The sequence below is a fragment of the Heliconius melpomene genome, chromosome 1 (assembly GCF_056956725.1).
Source record: "Heliconius melpomene rosina isolate 202511_hmr_F chromosome 1, ASM5695672v1, whole genome shotgun sequence".
NCBI classification, from domain to species: domain Eukaryota; kingdom Metazoa; phylum Arthropoda; class Insecta; order Lepidoptera; family Nymphalidae; genus Heliconius; species Heliconius melpomene.
Window position 1 is genome coordinate 9,769,143 of NC_140389.1, and position 19,181 is coordinate 9,788,323.

General features: G+C 33.2%; 1 protein-coding gene across 1 annotated transcript in view; it reads left to right on the forward strand.

Annotated features, from left to right (window-relative positions):
* Positions 1-17,270, forward strand: part of mid (midline) — a 52,621-nt gene extending 35,351 nt beyond the window's left edge. Inside the window, exons 5-6 of the mRNA XM_085193969.1 lie at positions 9,680-9,915; positions 15,614-17,270. Coding sequence (XP_085050095.1) covers positions 9,680-9,915; positions 15,614-15,935 — 558 coding nt within the window. The 3' untranslated portion in view covers positions 15,936-17,270. The remainder of the gene's footprint in view (positions 1-9,679; positions 9,916-15,613) is intronic.
* The last annotated feature ends 1,911 nt before the right edge of the window (positions 17,271-19,181 follow it).

Below are 19,181 nucleotides of genomic sequence, written 5' to 3' on the forward strand. Positions count from 1 at the left end.
TATTTGCACCCTTAGGGGGAAAATTCTAGAAAACGATGAAACACGTATTCAATTAAATACTTTTAAAAATCTAAATTTCAAATTTTATAAAAATCGGTGCCGATTTAAATTTTTTTCCATACAAACTTTAAAGCCCTATTTCCCCCCTTTAGAGTTAAAATATTTTAAAATACCTTCTTCATGGATGTTCAGATTACGAAAGTAAGCATCTGTCCAAATTTCACGTTTCTACCATCAGCGGTTACGGCTGTGCGCGCGTCTTACCTCAGTCAGTGAGGACAAGTCCTTTTATATATATAGATTATCTAAAGTTTCGTAATTAATATTATAATTTATTTCATTACTATGCCAGAGATGGTCGTAGGTTCAAATTCACTTGTATCCATTTTTGTATCTATAACATAGGTATTTTGAAGCAAAAAATAGTTGTTTTATTCCAAAAGTCGCAAAACAATTGACCGAAGTGAGTGATTAAACTAACTAACTCGCTTCTTTCTGTTTACCAGAAGGTATGAAGTTTACGTTAAGGCAAAATAAAATAAAATAATAGATAGGCACATTTAAGTTCCAAGTCGTAAAATTATTAATAGGCACATAAAATTATAAAGACCTAACCATTTCGCTGCTTTATCATTACCGTGTGGAATAAGAAAACCGTTGTAAGAACCAGATGGCGTATAATAACAGACATGGGGTTCATATCCGAGTAAACATGCCAATTTGCAATCATTCTTTTTATGCCAATACTTAGTGTGGTTACTATATCTTGCATGTGCATCCTCGACGCGGAGATGAATAGCCTGGTTTCAACTAGATAGGTGGTACTAAAACTTTACAATTCCGTCCAAAGTTACTTTGTTGCGAGTTATAATGTTAGTAGCGGCTTCTTGTGATTTCATTGAGCGACTCTCATTTTTAGTATTATTATAAATGGTAATATACTATGTAGGTACGGCATTAGCTTTCAGAAATTCTTGTAATAATTTTAATTTTGCATTTTTGTATTTAATTTGTCTTTATATTTTATTTATCACCCTTAAAATATGTTAAAATGTTGGCCTTAATTCACTTTTGTTAGAATATAAAAAGAAAAAGAAAAGTAAGAGCAGTATGTTCTCATGTTTATTCTTTATAAAATATTATATTTGTTTTATAAGTTACTGCTTATTTATGATCAACTCAGTTGTAGCAATATTGTCGCTATGGATATTAAAGTGTTTACTTTATTGCTTTCTAAAGGAAACAGTATAGTACATTATTACTTAACAAATAAATAATACATCGCAAATCACTCATTTTTGATTATTATTTACTAATAAAATAGTTTCAATGCTGACATATCCGTGTGGAGAATATAAGGAACGACTTGTAATATTCGTAATAAATACTCATGCTATAAAATTAATGATCCAAGCCTGAAAGGCCCCACTTACAATAATTTAAAATTACTTTGTAAATATACATAATTATCTTAAACTTAATGCTGTGTGGATAACTTAAAGCGGAATGCAGTCTAATGGTTGAAGTAAGAAACGAGTAGTTCCATGTATTGTATGCAAATATACATCGTTCCTGACTGTGGAGAAGTGAGCTCATTTAGCAGAGTTATGAGCCTTGAATGTCGTTATGACGCGATGCCAATGATAGGAACCCACATATTAATCAAACTCTGTAATGATATCCTCGAGATGCTGGCCATAACGCGAGCGGACCGGCCTCGCGGGGGGCGCAGGCGTCCGGACGACAACGCATTTCTCACTTCAAATTGTAGCCATACTTGTTCCCTCTCTCGTCCTATTTTATGTCAATAGTGCCTTTAGAGTTCAGTATCAGTGCTAACATTTAATATTTGAGTATACCTCCCGTATTAGTCGTGAGACATCCGTCATAAATTTAAAGTAACAAGTAACATAAAAACGGTACGGAACCCAATATTAGTTTACGCCTGCTGGTGCTAGTGGCCGATTATTATTTAATACATTCCTCTTTTTTCATTCCAATGTGACGTTTATCGTAGCTCCCCGGGTGACGGCGGGCGACGGCGGGTGACGGCGGGCGACGGCGGGCCTCTAGTCGAATGACGATTTACCACTTTTTCACTCGACTGCCCTTGTCACTTTCTTTACGAGCAAACATTTTATTAGAATAAATTTTATTGCTACCTATGTTTTATGATGAACGCGCTCCGAACGTACGAACGGGTCTTTTTTTATTTTTTCTCGACGTTCATATATTTCAACGTTTAAGTTTCATTAAGTAGCCCCGATTACTCACGCTCGATGGAGTGAAATTGATTTTTTTGACAGATAGAGCGCTAAGGACCGTTCGGATACTCTCGTTCTTTTTGCTTATCGTGTAATTCAGTATAAAATGTATGTCGTTACTCAATTATCTTTAAAGAGACTTAAGATAATGTCACATGAGAATTCATTCGTTATCTTTTTAATAACAAAAGCTACTGGGATAATAGGGAGTCGTAAAATTATCGTAGTTATCGTTAAGTAATTGCAGATTATTGTTATAATGTCTCTTGAATTAAAGTTAAATAATATGAATAATATTATGACAATTTGTCTATTGAAAATATTTCAAAATGACTCTCCTGTCTATTGGAATTTGTTTGCTATACATTGAAAAATTCGGCGGAAAATAGGGAATGGAGTGTCTTAACACTAGGTTCCCTCTGCCTACCATGCTATATGGGGAATATACGCATAAAAAAAATACGATAGCAATTAAAAAGTGAGTTATAGGCTTATAGGTGGAAAAAGTTGTTTATCTGCAAAGGTAGACGAACCTAAGATAGTTTTTTTAAACGATGAAAATTAATAAATGTTTACATCACACGCATTCAATATACCTACATATGTATTCTTTGAATACTCAATAAGTTATGACACTTTTCATACTGAACCTAAAGACACTATGAAGTAAGCACACTTTGTTTTAAATACATTTTTGTATTAAAATTATATTCATTAATAATGTATTATTTATAAATAGGATGTAATAATAGGTGTACGTTATAACAAATGATTATGATTTATGCACTGAAGTCACCGAGTGTTAAGGCACTGTGTTTACTGCAGTAACTAGCTGACTAGTAGGTACTTATTGCAATTTCTATAAGAGATATTCTAACCTATCATATTTTGTGTTTGTATGTGTATATATTGTATTTAATATTTCTCTATCTCAAATGATGCTGTCTAATACCGATATATCAATGGCTGTCTGTGACACCTATTATCTTAATATATCAAATAAATTGTCGATCCTATGTAGGTATCGTCTTGTTGCGGCCACCGTCTATATGCGATATAAAGCACAAAGTTATAAAAATATGTTCACATACCTATATAAAATAAATTTTACAGTACGATGTTATTATAAATAACGAGAAACTTATAAAATAATAATTATTGGTCTATTTTTTTAATATGATGCCAATACTTAGTATTAAAATAAAATATCGAACCCATGTACCTTTAGTGCTAAAAAGAAAAGTGGTATTACACCATAGAACCCTTTTTTACAGTAACTATTTTTTTATTTTACTAAATTAAAAACGAAAGTAGCATCACTGAACGTAACATATGACTGACAGAAAATACTTTCTCCCTTTACTTTTACACCTTCATGGACATAAACTATAACATGAATATAACTTTCTTTTGAAAGGGAAGGTTGAAATTCCGACAATTACTTATATTTAGTTTAGAAAGAATCAGTCAAAGAGCGATGCCTAGATAAAGATGTTATATACTTCTAGTGAAACATTTTAATTTTTTTGTATTCAATACTATGTAAGATTTGTTACAAATTTAGAGTCCGTACTTAATATCTTACGCACTTTAATTACGATAAATTTTGAGTCTATATTAGTTTTAAATTGTGTAACGTACAGCTAAACAGTTATTATACTTAAAATGAGTTCGTTATTATCCAATTTTCCAGAAATAGACAAGGCGGTTGAGACTGGTCGAGGTTAAAATTAAAATAATCTTGTTATGCCTTGTTGCCTTTCCAAACCAATAAAAGTGTATGAATGACATGTGACGAATACTTATATAGATTTGATATATGGATACGACCAGTAGAAGTGGCATTCATATTCTCTTAATAGATACATCAGTGTGAAATTAATATCCATATATTACCTTGACATTAGACATCTATAAAATCGTATACACATTATCGTTTCGCTATAAAATTCTAATAAAGGTGTGCACACCTTAGCTGCTTAATTGTTTACTTTTAATACTTATATAAAATATAGATATATCTTCTTGACGAACAATAATAAACATTTCATATAAAATTTTAAAAAAATACTTTTAATACGTATTACTAAAAAAGGAGAAAAAAATTAAAATATTATGACAATTACTATAACGCTACAATTATATAGGTACCTACAGACTAATAAAGACTGGAACTGATTATATTATTTGTCATATTTATAATCAATTTTTAGCTTATTATATAGGTGGTATGATAAAGACCTAATAAAAAGAGCGAGAAATCCGCTACTTTAAAGCATCATTTTTCATCGTTCACCGCCGATGTTGACTTAACCTCAATGATGCTATCGGACAGTCGCGCACAATATTAAGTAATAAATTGACACCAACGAGAATTTTACGTACAAAGCCACAACCACCCACGCCACGATTCAAGTTTATTACCTTTCAATACAATAGTAAATTACAATTATTTTTTAAAATATTAATATTTTAAAGTACTAAGAAGTTAAAATGGGCCATAAGTAATATGATAAGTAACAGTCAGCTTTAGCTTCTCGACGCATAATATTTGTAAAATAAAGAAAAACAGATAGAAAATAAATAATAATTATTAGTTTAACATATTTTTTTGAATTTATTTTTCTTAAATACGCCGCAGCCGTGTAATGACTGACTGTAAATGTAATGTTTGCTGTTCACTTGAGACATCAATAAGTAATTTCTATTTTACGGATTTAATAAGACAAAGCACATCGACAAGTTTCTCCATTCTCAGTGCAATTTCTCTAATCGCACGGAATGTAGAGACTTTTGATTTAATTTCATTATTGGATCAAATTACTCTTTTATATGGGTTAAAGCGTAAAGCTAAAATAAAAATACTTATATAAAATAGACTCAATTTAATAGACGTATATAAAATAAACTAAAAAATCAATTTTAAGAATAAAGAAAGTTTAGTTATTACAATGTATTTTAAGTAAGACATTTTAGTGCTTGACTGTGTTCGCCCACGCCGTTTCCGTTAAATCTGTTGACATCTCATATTGAATGGACACACGATGTTTGCATAAATAAATCCATTATTTTTAGTAGGCAAATGACAGCTTGAATAAAATAACATTATTTTTGGTATAAACTCTTTTATGTTTATAAATATTCGTCATTAAATATCAATGTTTGTTCTTGTATTCTGTAAATCATACAATAATAAATAATTTATTATTTTTTATATTTTCGATGACTTCTTTCAAGTTTTTTTATATTATTCTATGCAAGAGTCAATAGGTAATTGTGCTAGGAGTATAAACTGAGAATGAGAAAAATGTGTGAATTTGGACAAAAATATATTAAATAAAAAATGAATTAGCTTCTTAATTGTATTTATATAGTTTATTTATTACCTAATGTGTGCTATATGCAAATTATTTGAAGTGTTTCTGATCTAACTTCAACGTCATAAATGTCATGATTTATTTGAGTTTTTACGACACCAGCTTCAAAATAAGTTGTAAATTTGTATAAAATGTTAGTAATAACATTATCAATATGCTTCGAGATAACGTTTCAAGAATATAATGGGATTAAATAACAAGCATGTTGTAAGCTACAAAGTGTGTAATAGCTTTGTCAATGCAACCTTAGAAATAATATATCTACTTATGTATAAATATATTTTTTTAAAGGCAGCCTTGCTTTGTCACTTTTATAGTAGGTAACTAGAGAACCAATTGAAGCATATAATACGCGTTGTCATAGCAACGTGTATGCCACTATTCACTATGCAAAAGCGTATAGGTATTGTCAAATATTATCGTTTCGCTTTAGCGTGTGTTGTTTATTTTATTTTGTTCGAAATACACCACTGAGATCAAAAAAAAAATCTAATCCGCTTCATGCTGTTATTCCACAAATAGCAGAGTGAACCTAGTGTTAAGACATTCAGCTCCTTATTTCTCGCCAAATTCTGGAGGCATTGCATGTTGAATGGCGGAACTTAACGCCGGGCTTTTGCCTTGGTGCCAGAGCGAATAAATGAAAATATACATTAGACAAATACCTACATCATTTCCTCTAGTGTGGAAGTGGAAGCGAACCCCCAACCGTCGCGATACAGTCACACCCTTGTGCCCCTACGCCACGACGCGACGGCCTCACATAATGATATCAATATAAGAATATAATAGATATATAAGAGTACCCTACCTATACTGTGTCTGCTACGTGGTAGGTAGTCGGTAGGTACAAATGGGGTAATTTGTCGAGGCGCGGCGCGGAGGCGAAAATCCGCCGTAATCCGCGGCCTCGCGCGCTAATCGAAATATCGACGCGCGGCTTATTGACGGCTCGCACCTCGCACCTCGCACCTCGCACCTCTCTCCTGGCTCCCCGCTCCTGACCCGAGTGTCCGAGTCGATTTTATATTTAGGTAATACTTTCCATTAAAGTGTGTTAATTTTTAATTTTACAAGGTAGGCAAATTTGCTTTCTTTGCTTTACTTTCGTTTTTTTTAAGCCGAGGAACAGCTGTAGGCTGTACGTGTATGTTTCAAGATGTGACTCTAGAATCAAAGCCATAGATCCTGTTCAATGGTCTTTAAGTCCATCACATGGCAATGGGGATCCAGTTGGATTCCAATTCCCAGTAGGCATCTACTCATTATAATTAATTGGTTAAAATTATGATAATAAAGATTAGTATAATAATATTATTATTACAAAGGTCATTGTGTATTAGTTAAATTCTTCATTAAATATGGTTATTGATTTTTTAAAATGTACGTTTACTGTTTATTATGTGAGAGCTGTACCTAGTCATTCGACTACAGAATACAAAAAATGTTTATTTAAGTTTTTATTAATTATTTTGTGAGTTGCATTTTAAAATTATATTAAAATGATTTATGTATAAAATATAATCAATACACTTAATAAAAAAATGAAAATATTTAAATACTAAAATTTCTGAAGAAGCAAGAACGTTAAGACGTGTTGTCAACTGAACGGTCTGATGCATTGTGCCCCCCTCCGGCCGCCATGCCGCCCCTCCCTACGGCCCTCCCAACGCCCCCCGCCGCAATTATAGCTCCGTACTCTTACACCACCACGACATACATTACTCTATTCTTATTGCATTAAAGATTGATATTCCGAAGCAATGTGTACGAGGGCGAGGTACATCCCTTCAGCGAGCTGTGTCGTCGCCTGCGTAGGCACGTCACATAACATAATCATACTATATGTTTTATTTTTTAATACTATATGTTTTAATTTTTTACAATAAAACTTATGTTTCTATAATTGAATAATGTGCTCAGTAACCGTGGATAATGAATATGTGTTCAATTCTGGCTACACACATATTGTTTACTTTCATATAGTTACACAATAAAGATACCTCTAAGTACTGTCTCAACTAGAATTTTTATTTTTTATTTTTGTTTATTTAGAGCTGATAGAGCATAGTACCTACCTCTTAGCTGTTATAGATATACTTATAAATTTTAGAACTTTAGAACCTTTTTTATAAATTATACCAAAATGAAATACCTCCATGTTGTACCTACCTAATTATTATAACTAGATGAAACCCCCTACATTAGCTTCCATAAATCAAGAGGTATCTATAATAAATGATTTCTGCTATAATAACTTCATCAGTAGGTATCTAACAAAAATCAAAGATAAGAATTGGAAAAGATAAATAAATATCATTAAACATATATACTTATAATGAAATTATTAAATATGTTTTAGTATTATAAATTAAATTTTACTGAAAACGTTGTTACAAATAATAATAAAAACCAGCGATAATTCATTAAGACGCAGGTGATGAAATTAACGATTTTGTAATGATTCAAGCCACTCCGCCTTCCTTTGATGCCGACTGCAGCGGATCTTCTGTTTTATTATTATATAATTAGGTATATAATTTTCTGTCATAATTCAGAATTTAATTTAACCGTAACTCAACATTGTTACTTTATACTTACTTTTAACTTTCTGTGTAATTTTTCATGCAGGTAACATTAGAAATTACTTGCTCTTCCCTTGCCAATGACTAAATTATAAAGGTATAAATATCCATTCTCATTGGTCCAAAAAATATATATAAAAATGCCTACAAGGTATAGAGATTATGTTATCATTACTAACAAAAGATAATATGTATCTATATTCTTGTCAGTTAAACCTGTAGGTACCTATAGATAGATAAGAGTACGAAAGTGTGTGAGTGCGTATATATAAACTTCTTATTAAAATGTACCTAAGTATAAAACTTAATTAATAATATAATTTCAAAGATTTTTTAATTGTTATAGTAAATTAGTAAATAGGCCAAGATTCAATGTTTGAACCAGACATGTTCTGTCTACAGTACGATTAGTTAAGTATTCTACGATATAAAACGTAATGCATAAACCCAATTAGGTTCCCCAAATTTCCTAACGAATCATAAATAGAAGTAATATAATAATCACAATGAATCGGCGCTCTTGATTCACGCAATTATGTAATAAAGTAAGTAAGTAGGCAGTCAAATTAATTAACGAACGTTAATTATACCATCAGCGGCGAGCGGCTATCGCGCGTCACATCGCCCAATTAATTACGATGTAGGTAGTGATGAGGAATCACCGACACTACCATTAAACAGATAAACTTAATTAATATTACAAGAAAATTGCATCTAGTAGTGTTTCGGGGATACCGAAATAAGTCATTATGTTAGGCATAGGTATATTATTATGAAATTATATTTAATTAATTTATTTTACATCTAATAATAATCTGTACATCTTAATGTTTGTCGGCAAGCTTTAAGCTCCTGCATGTTTTGAACTCTAATAAGAATACTTACTATTAAAAAGCTTTAATCTCAACACATAACATGGAGTAAGAAATCAATCCTAATCTCTTCTGTTTCATCTAAAATCCTAATCCTTAATTGTTTTGCAAGATGTGAATTTCCAATTAAAATGTTAATATAAACCCTTCTACGATTTGTGTCCACAACCATTGGTTACAAAACGCATCGCAATTATTATATTACTAGCGGCCCGCTCGCGGTTACACTCGCGTGATCTATGTTATTATTAATTTCTGTCTCCATGACTACGTCCTAGTGACGTCTATGCAAAATTTGAGGCTCCTAGCATTTGTAGTAACGAAGTTTCATACAAACTTTCGACCCCAAAAACAATCCCTTAGAAATCGAATATTGCAAATTCCTGTCTTAGCGAGCACCTACGTCCTACAAATAACTCCCATGCAAAATTTGAGATTCCTAGCACTTGTAGTTTCTGAGATTTCGTGATGAGTGAGTGACCTTTCGATTTTATATATATAGATTCATTAGTCTAATATTGGTATAATATATAATGGACATTATGTTTCTTTTACTTATTTATATTTCTTTTCTTTTACAGATTGTACTTAACTCAATGCATCGGTATCAACCACGAATCCATTTAGTGAAAGTGCGAGAAGGCGGGGGGCCCATTACCGACTTGTCTCGAGAACAGCACAGGACTTTCATTTTCCCGGAGACGGTGTTCACCGCCGTCACTGCTTACCAGAACCAGCTGATTACCAAATTGAAGATCGACTCAAATCCTTTTGCGAAAGGCTTCAGGGATTCGTCGAGACTCACTGATTTTGATAGGTAAGCTTTGATTTTTGAAATAGATATAACATATGAAAAACTTAATAGAGTTACTAAATGTTTGAGATTTATAATAAGGTCCATATATACCTATATATTTTTAAAGACCTGTTTAGGTAAAACGATTTTTTACAAATATTACATAAACATTCTTACATTAAGAACTTAAACGACTTTGGTAGAAGGACGTCGGATTTTAAATTATAAAATGTTAAGATGATTTTTTAAATTTTTACAACCAGCACACACTATAATTTGCAGTGGTATTTTTTGCTAAAATTAGCACCTATTAAGTTAGCCGAGAACGACGACCGCGGCCACGTGTTCGTGTATCGCCGAGTGTTAGATTGCAGCGCTGCAGGCCACTTTGATAAATTGGCAGGTTATTAGCAACAGTTGAAAGGCATTAGGTTGGCCGCCCTGCAATTTGAGCGGCGGCCTTTATGAAGAAAAGAAAAAACCGACACATCTGATTGAAGCCGATAGTACCGTCGTTGCTGATTCGCACTCTAAAGTTGGCCGGTGTTATCGACTCGCAAACTTAAATTATAGCTATAAAATGTTTTAGGATTTATGGCCTATATGATATTGAACTAAACTAAAAATATATAGGTATTATAAAAAAAAACTAACCCTGATTGCCAACTGAAAACAAGGCCAGTAGTTTCGAATGTTGTCTAAAGCAATACTGAACAACTGTGTTGTTCCTGACAATAACTTTTGATTGATTGTTGTCATGTCTGTAGTGTCGAAAGTTTTACCTTGAATCTATCGAATCGAAGATAGGCGAATGATCGAAATCGGCCAAGCGTTTCGAACGTTTCTATGACACCATATACCTATTAGCTATTATACATAACTAGCGGCCCGCTCGCGGTTTCACCCGCGGGAACTATGTTATTATTAATTTCTGTCTCCATGACTACGTCCTAGTAACGTGTATGCAAAATTTGAGACTCCTAGCATTTGTAGTAATGAAGTTTCATACAAACTTTCGACCCCAAAAACAACCCCTTAGAAATCGAATATTGCAAATTCCCGTCTTAGTGAGCACCTACGTCCTATAAGTAACTCCTATGCAAAATTTGAGATTCCTAGCACTTGTAGTTTCTGAGATTTCGTGATGAGTGAGTGACCTTTCGATTTTATATATATTTGTAGTAATGAAGTTTCATAAAAACTTTCGACCCCAAAAACAACTCCTTAGAAATCGAATATTGCAAATTCCCGTCTTAGTGAGCACCTACGTCCTATAAGTAACTCCTATGCAAAATTTGAGATTCCTAGCACTTGTAGTTTCTGAGATTTCGTGATGAGTGAGTGACCTTTCGATTTTATATATATAGATTAGTTACATAAATAAACTGATAAACGCATTACCCACGTTTGCGTCAAATAATCGTATGTGCAGAATGTGGCTTAAATCATTGTTTTAAATCGATGAAGAAAGGCATTGTAGGTTCTCATTAAAATTCGACCGCGTCTAAAACGAGATGTTACGCATGAGTTCAGAGGGACAGTTGGATTTTGGAGTATGGGCACAGATGTTGGCTTACCGCAGATTTAGAGAAAGATTATTTATATAATATCAACAAATTTAAGGGAAATAATAATAAATTATTTGGTGTTTAAAATCTAAATATTACCTATTACATAGATACTAGGACATGTCTAACTTAGCATTAAAAGGAATTAAATGTTGTTAAGAAATTTGTATTATGGCTATAATGGATAGATAGATATACCTATCACGAAAAAATATATTTTTTAAGTAACAAATATATAAACTTAAGTTTTTGAACGCGTTGATTACAATTTTGCACAACTTATCATTTTCGTATCGTGCTCCACATATTTAAATGATCTGTCTTAATTATGAGAAACTACAAGGCTCATTTACTTATGGCGACAGTATTTACACCTACTCTTATAAACACAGGTTATGAATGCGATTTAAAGTGCTCCGTATAATTCCGATTTCCACTCATTACTTTTAAGTTGAGCCGTCCGGTGCGAGGCGAGAACTTGCCGGAGGCCGTAATCGCGGGCGTTCCCATGAGAGCCACTACCTATGTTTCTCGATTCGCACTCACCTCGCGTCGGACACCGGCTGAACGCTACGAGCTGACGGGACTCGGAGCTTCCACGATCGAGGATGCGAGGTTGCGGGGCACGTCGACAGCGCGAGCCGGCGGCGGCGGCGCGTAATCACAGGGCGCGCTCTCATTATGCCCTAAACGACAAATTAAAGCGCATTTCTATTATCTGGCCATCGTCGGGCTGGGACCGGTCCCGCGGCGGAACGTGTTCCGAAACGAATCGTGTTCGACTCTCGCGATATGTGCAAAAACTTCATAAAAACTTATGTGCAACAGCTCCATTTACTTTTTTAAATGAATCTATACTTTTTTGAAGATAAAGCTCGCGTCTGGTATGTATAAAGTACGATAAAAGTATTTCATTGATATTAATTGGTGCAGTTGGTATAGGAATGAATACCTAATTGAAATCCATAGTTGTAAGTTCTAGCTTTGTAAAACAATTTTCATATTGAGATAATATTTTTGATTATACCAATATGATATATAGCGTTACATCGTTTGATTGACACTATATGGAGTTGAACCTCTTCCAACACTCAGAGTTCTAAATTAATTCATTATTAAGATTAATTTTAAGCCTACTCGAGTTCTATAAGAAAATAATAGTAAGTATTTGAACTTTAACTAAAAACCGACTGACAAATGCTATACCTATGCACGCTAATGTGCATTTGAAAGATGATTTGATGAGGAGTTTAATGAATATTTCACTGAAGTAATTTCGGCTGCGTCATGGCGTCAGTGTGCTACTGATTTGTATTAATTGATACGGCGTTGATAGTTCCCCGTGATTGACGGCTAATTTGAGATGCTATCGAGGCATTATGGCTTCGTCCGCTCGCAAGTCGCTACCGAGTTAGCTTTTAACTAAGAGATGAGTAATTAAAGTGGAATAGGCTGCCGCTGGTTTCTAATTTTACGAATGGCTTATAATCGAGAGTTAATGGTACGTTGGAAGGTCAAGTTTTATTTCTATGAATAATAAAATAACATGTTTTTGCGGACCCGATAGAAGCGGTGAAACTACAGATGTTATTATAGAATGTTTCAATTTGGCGCTCCGTTGCCCTACAATATAATTTTTGGAGAGCAATAATCATCATAAACAGATTTCCATTTTTCTATTAAGTAAATAGTAGGTATATAATAAATAAAATTTAAGTTTATCTATGAAATTCTAAATCTAATGCAACAAGTTAAAAGAAAGTAGGAGAATTAATTTGAACTCAAATAATTTTAACTCTACTAGGTGATATCTCATACAAATGGTAAGCCTCGCGAATTGTACGTTATTGAACAGATAATAAGAATGGCAAATCAGAGCAACGGGAGAATCAGAATGGTTGCCACTAAATATTAATGAATGAGGCATTTCAGAATAACATTGCTTCATATGACATTAAGGTCAAAGTAACTAAATATTCTTTGCCTTAATGTAGGTAGATATTATAAAGATAATATAGTTTTTTTTATTTATTATATGATTTTTTTGCACAAAATACAAAGTACCTATACCTTTACTTTAAAAGAACATTTGTATTTGTGTAATTATTGACACAAACCTTACATGTAAAATTACATAAGTGCCTAGTGTAAGTTATGTTTTACTAAAATATACTCTCACATTTAAAAATATAATAATTTAGCAATATAACTATTTATTATTTATTTGTAATAACATAAATCAAATTTAATCCACAAAACCTTATCGATATCGATACCTGCACTCATCATGCCTACACGTCCTCTTAGAGCGCCGCCCTGTAATTTGCCGGCGAGTGTTGGCTATTACCGCTGATACCGAGATCATAATAAATACCCCATTAACGCCCCCATAGCACCCGAAACGACACAACATAATATGCTCATATTCTGTTTCAAAATTAAAATACGTTCATTTTGTACAGTTTTGAAACTAATGATGAAATTATGAAATGCCATGCCATACTATAAAGCGATTAAATGTAAAATAATCTTCTTTTATTCTTACACATGTATCAATTACACTTACATACAAAGTTGATTAGATTTTTTTTAACAGTTGGTAATCTTGTCGTCAACCAAGGACAGTATAAATATTAATAAAATGTACTCATGACGTTAAATTTTTACAGTAATATATTATTTTAAGTTATATTTACAAATAAATATAAACATTAGGTAGATAAATCAAAAGGAATTCATAAAAAAATAATGAAATAACCGAACATTAACACTCTATAATAACGTTTCATATCACGCTCAATTAGGGAATATTATTGTAATGTGTGAGAAGATGCGTGAGATGATACGAGCCAGCTATAACATTAACACCCGCCATTATCCGTTCTGTACGAATTAAGGTTTCTAATAAAAAATCTATATTTCGTTAGCTTGTGTGGGCACTACCTGTGTTCGTGATGGGCAGCCGGCGCCTGCGGCCGCGCCGGTGATAGATTAAATTCGACACGGCATCTCGTGATGTCATGCCAATTTTGAGCCTCATCTCGACTCTGGAACATCGTCACGCTGATTAGCCACTCAGCCCATATCTCAAGATACAGAGGTCGTTAATAACACCTTCGAAGATAGAATCTGAGACGAGTTTGCATACAATAACGTGTAATTTAATAGCATAGGTTGTGGATTCGATATCCACTCGAGAAAATGAGATATTTAAAATTTCATTATCATCATTTCTTCGCTCTGGCGTTGAAGCAAAGCTCGACGTTGAGTTCCACTACTCAACACGCAACGCCAATGTGGGGAGCACAGTGTCTTGGCTTCCTCCAACCTCCAACACTAGGCTACTCTTTTATAGCGTGAAGCTAAAAAAACATGTTATTGTTCTTAACATCTGACAGTGGCCTGATATAAACACTTTCTTTTCAATAGTTACGAACAAAATATATGCATGTTTACGAGAAACGCTCGCTGGCGACAAGCTCTTGGAACCGATAAAGGGCATCACGCATTGCTCTGCACTAAAGGTTGAGACGTGCTCGCCTCGTTAACTTCACATTTGAAAATACACTTCGTCGAAGTCATACTGAGCAAGTATTGCAAGGATCGGATTCTATATTTAACAATAACTTTACGTAACGCGGAAAATTATATTTTTAAAGTAATTATTAATATAATTCAACTTACACTATCTAAAAAACAAAAAATATTCTCAACTACAGCTAGTAAACCTTACAAAAGTATATTGATTATAAGTACCTATACTCGTGTGTATATCAGAAATATGGCGTTATATTTAAACGTAAAGTTAGCAAGTATAATAACGTTTTATGAGATTCGAAAACACGTGGCGCGTCGGTCGTGGTGGCCGGTTAATTCTGCGAAGTCGGTTTTATAGACCATGGACTGCTGAAAGCTAACGAACGGACGAACGCGCTAAACGCGGTGTTCGAAGAATCCTAAAGTAGGTAAACTTAGCGCAATACTAACCGGAACAGACCTTCTCCTACCTAATCGTCGTCTAGATTAATTTGGTATATTTTTAACTGGTCATTTAAAATCCCTAAGTTAAAATTTTATCTTAAATAGACTTTAATTTATAACATTAAGTATATAAATAATATTTTAGTAATATATTAAATTTTAATCTTCAGAGATCCGATGGAGCTGATGCTAATGGAGCAGCAACTGCTTCGATCTCCACTACGGCTGTATTCGGGCGCGACGGGAACTAACGAGGAGGAAGCGGAGAAACGAGCTGCCTGGGCGAGAACACCGCCAGCGCTGCAGCTACTGGCCCTGGGAGGTCGCGCCTGGCCCTCCGCCTGGCCACAACCTCTGGCCTTGCCTCCAGACCTCTGGCTTCAGAAGCCTCCAACGCCTATCCGCTACTGCCCGTACCCGTCGCCCTCCGCGCACCCCTCCGCACCGCTCTCCAGGTCCGAGCACACGTCATCCCCTCGACATCCCATGTGAACGGTCTTTCGAAAACTATATTAGTGCTGTGAACAATATAAGACACTTTAATTTAGACTAAATGGTACCTATTTAATTATGTAATTGGATATTATCAATAGATATACTATAGGTACTTTAGTAATTTGAAGGTTCCTGATGAATAATAGTTTTAAATGTATAGATAGATGAATTTAGAACACAAGTTACCTACTTTTTTTTTTATTTTCTATGAAATTTTTGAAATATACTTGTAACATGAAATTGTGCAAAATATAATCCTAAACATTACTTTTGTTTAAGTTAACCAAAGATTTGTTTTTCAACATCAACAATTAATTACTTTAGATGTGAGCGCTTTACGTAATAATAATGTAATCGATAGTAATTAAATAAAAATAAAATTGTAATCCTAAAAGAGTACCTAATTTGAAATCAAAGTAAACATTCCATTGACTGTATTTAAATTAAAAGTACATGAATAAACTAACATTTTATTATTTAAATACTAAACAAATATGTCACCATTAACGATTCTATAGTCAGAAATGTGAATTTACGCGTAATCTCGCTTCCATGCTGGTACTTTGGGAATAAGTGATATGAAATATTTTATACATAAATGTGTGTATATTTTAGATTAATTAATTATTTATATTCCAATGTAGTATTTATAATTTAGGCAAAAACAGAATAACGCATATCGAATGAATTTTAAGTCATGTATAAATAACATTTATAATCTGTTTCCTTTATAAATTATTGGTACATTCGTACATGACATAATAAAATATGATTTATTATACAAATGTGAATTCATTGAAATTTGTGAAATTTCTACATGACTTACAATTTTGTATGCTTGTAAATGGGAAAACTGTTTCTAGAATGTGTTTTAATAACATATTTGTATGTATATTGTATAGTGGTTGATTAAATTATTTTTGTAGTTTAAGCACTGTACATAAGGGGTCACGTAGATGTCTCTAAGGGATAAGACATTGAAATACCTACATGTAGTAGTAACGTCGCGGCTCTTGCTCACTCTGGTTATTACAGAAACAAAGATAATAAAGAACATTTTTTATTATAATATTCAAAAATATGATAAGGCTTCAGTTTAAATACATTATAAAAATTTAATTTCTCTTAATTTAAGAGATTTCCTCTTAAGTATATTATGTACACTTCAAAAGTCAATTTATACTTTAGCTTTTCAAACATTATAATTTTTTTCAATGTAAGTAATTTATTATTAACAAGTTAACTACACTTTGTGTCTAGTGAGCAATTCGTGACTGTAGTAACATATCAGGGCTCGGCCCTAAGTGTTAATAAACTAAACAAACCAAAAAAGTTGTTTTATTTATATTTAAATAAGTTTTCGAGTTATAACACAATTATAAACCATGCGAATGTGAATTGGAATAGCCACTGAAAAAATATTTTTTAAGGAATTACGATATTTTAAATTCTTATCCTCCACTCCTCCAGTAATTTTTTATTTTATTTGAAAATTGTTTTATAGTCGGTTATTTCTTACAGCAATGCCAGAATTACAGAATTTTCTTAGCTTATATATAGTAACTCAAGAATTAGCAAAATATAGCAAACGCAGAAAACAACCTTTTTACGAAAGCTTTTTAAATTTTGGCATTATTTATTTATGTATATTATAAATTCCGGTAGAAACAATTATTTTATAAAGCTTATAAGTAATTACTTCATCTTAACGACATTCATAGTCATGGCAAAGACGGACAGCGTCCGACTGTAAACTGCTGTAGACTGTGACGGTTGTAGTTCAATTCCACTCGAAAAAGTTATTAGTCATTTCCTCCGGAACAAGGCTCTGCATTAAGTTCCGCAGCTCATACTGCAATAGTTCGAGCTCTCTATCTTAATACCAGGTTCCCTCTACCTACCCTGCTATATGGTGAAGCGTGAACCTCATAACTGTGCAAGGTAGTGATAATTCACTCGACTTTTCTGCTCTGTTTAGAACATGGCAAACGGATGGCGGTGGAACGCTGTATTTAGGTATGCTCTATCTTACTAGTCTAAAGTAGAATTTAGATTTAGATATCTTAATTTAAATAAGAAACATATTTAATTTGTGACTGTTTACACGACTGGTTGTGGGTTCAAAGCCCACTTAAGAATATGAAATTTTTAAACTTATATTCCACTTGGTGTCAGAGCGAAGAAATGAAAGTATTAATAAATAATAATTCATTTCCTCGAGTGGGGATCGAACCCACAATCATCGCGTTACAATCACATCCCTGTGCTCCTGCGTTACGAAGCCCTTGAAAAAAAAAATCAATGTTTACAAATTCTTGATATACTTATTAAAGACTTTTTTAAAAAAAAGTCTAAATTAAATTAATAATAATTTAATTTACACTTTATAAAACCTCTACCTCCTCCTCTATAGGTAGAAAGTCTGTATTTAAAGTTTTATAACACCTAGATGTCAGAATAAACGCAATTATTTTATTTTATAATTATTTTTGTAGTTATAGATACTTTAGGGTATGACTTTTCACAACAACAGTATGGAAACTTAAACTGGGATACAATGCCTACCATCAGGAATCTCACGAAAAGAAAAATATCAACTACGTAATGTGCAGGATGCATTTAGAATTATTTTTCGTTTAGCTATGTGGTTGTTAATAAAGATGGCGGAGTTTTTTGACCTCACAATCTCCTGGATGTGAATCAAATCCACAATTATGGACTATGGTGCATCTACAAATAGACTAATCTCAACCACAACTCTTTAATACATGATAGATTTCTATTTTGGTTATTCGAATAGTTTAATATTTAATATGAAAAGTAAATGTAATCTCTGTGAAGTACAAAATGCATAGTAAATCATATTATGACTGTAAATAATACGTGCATATTTTTATTTTTTCTTTATTAAGTGTCATTAGGCATTATTAAGCGAATATATCGATGATGATCGGCCTTCCGTCTGTACGGTAATTGCCGGCGATGTAGCGGCCCACAAATTGAAAGCGGCCGCGGCCCGAGGCGTGTATTGATGGATCTCCTGCCATCGGGAAATTATAGCCGGCCCTTGCGACAGCTTCGCAAATTGTGCGTATAATGCTAGTAAATAACATGCCATCCGCTATAAATCCGTATGGTGCTAGGATTTAAGTGCATAAGTGTGGCTTTCACGCGTGCACTCCACGTGAGAGGCAGACGGCGCAGACCTCAAAGACACATTGGATACAAATCTAAAATTTAACA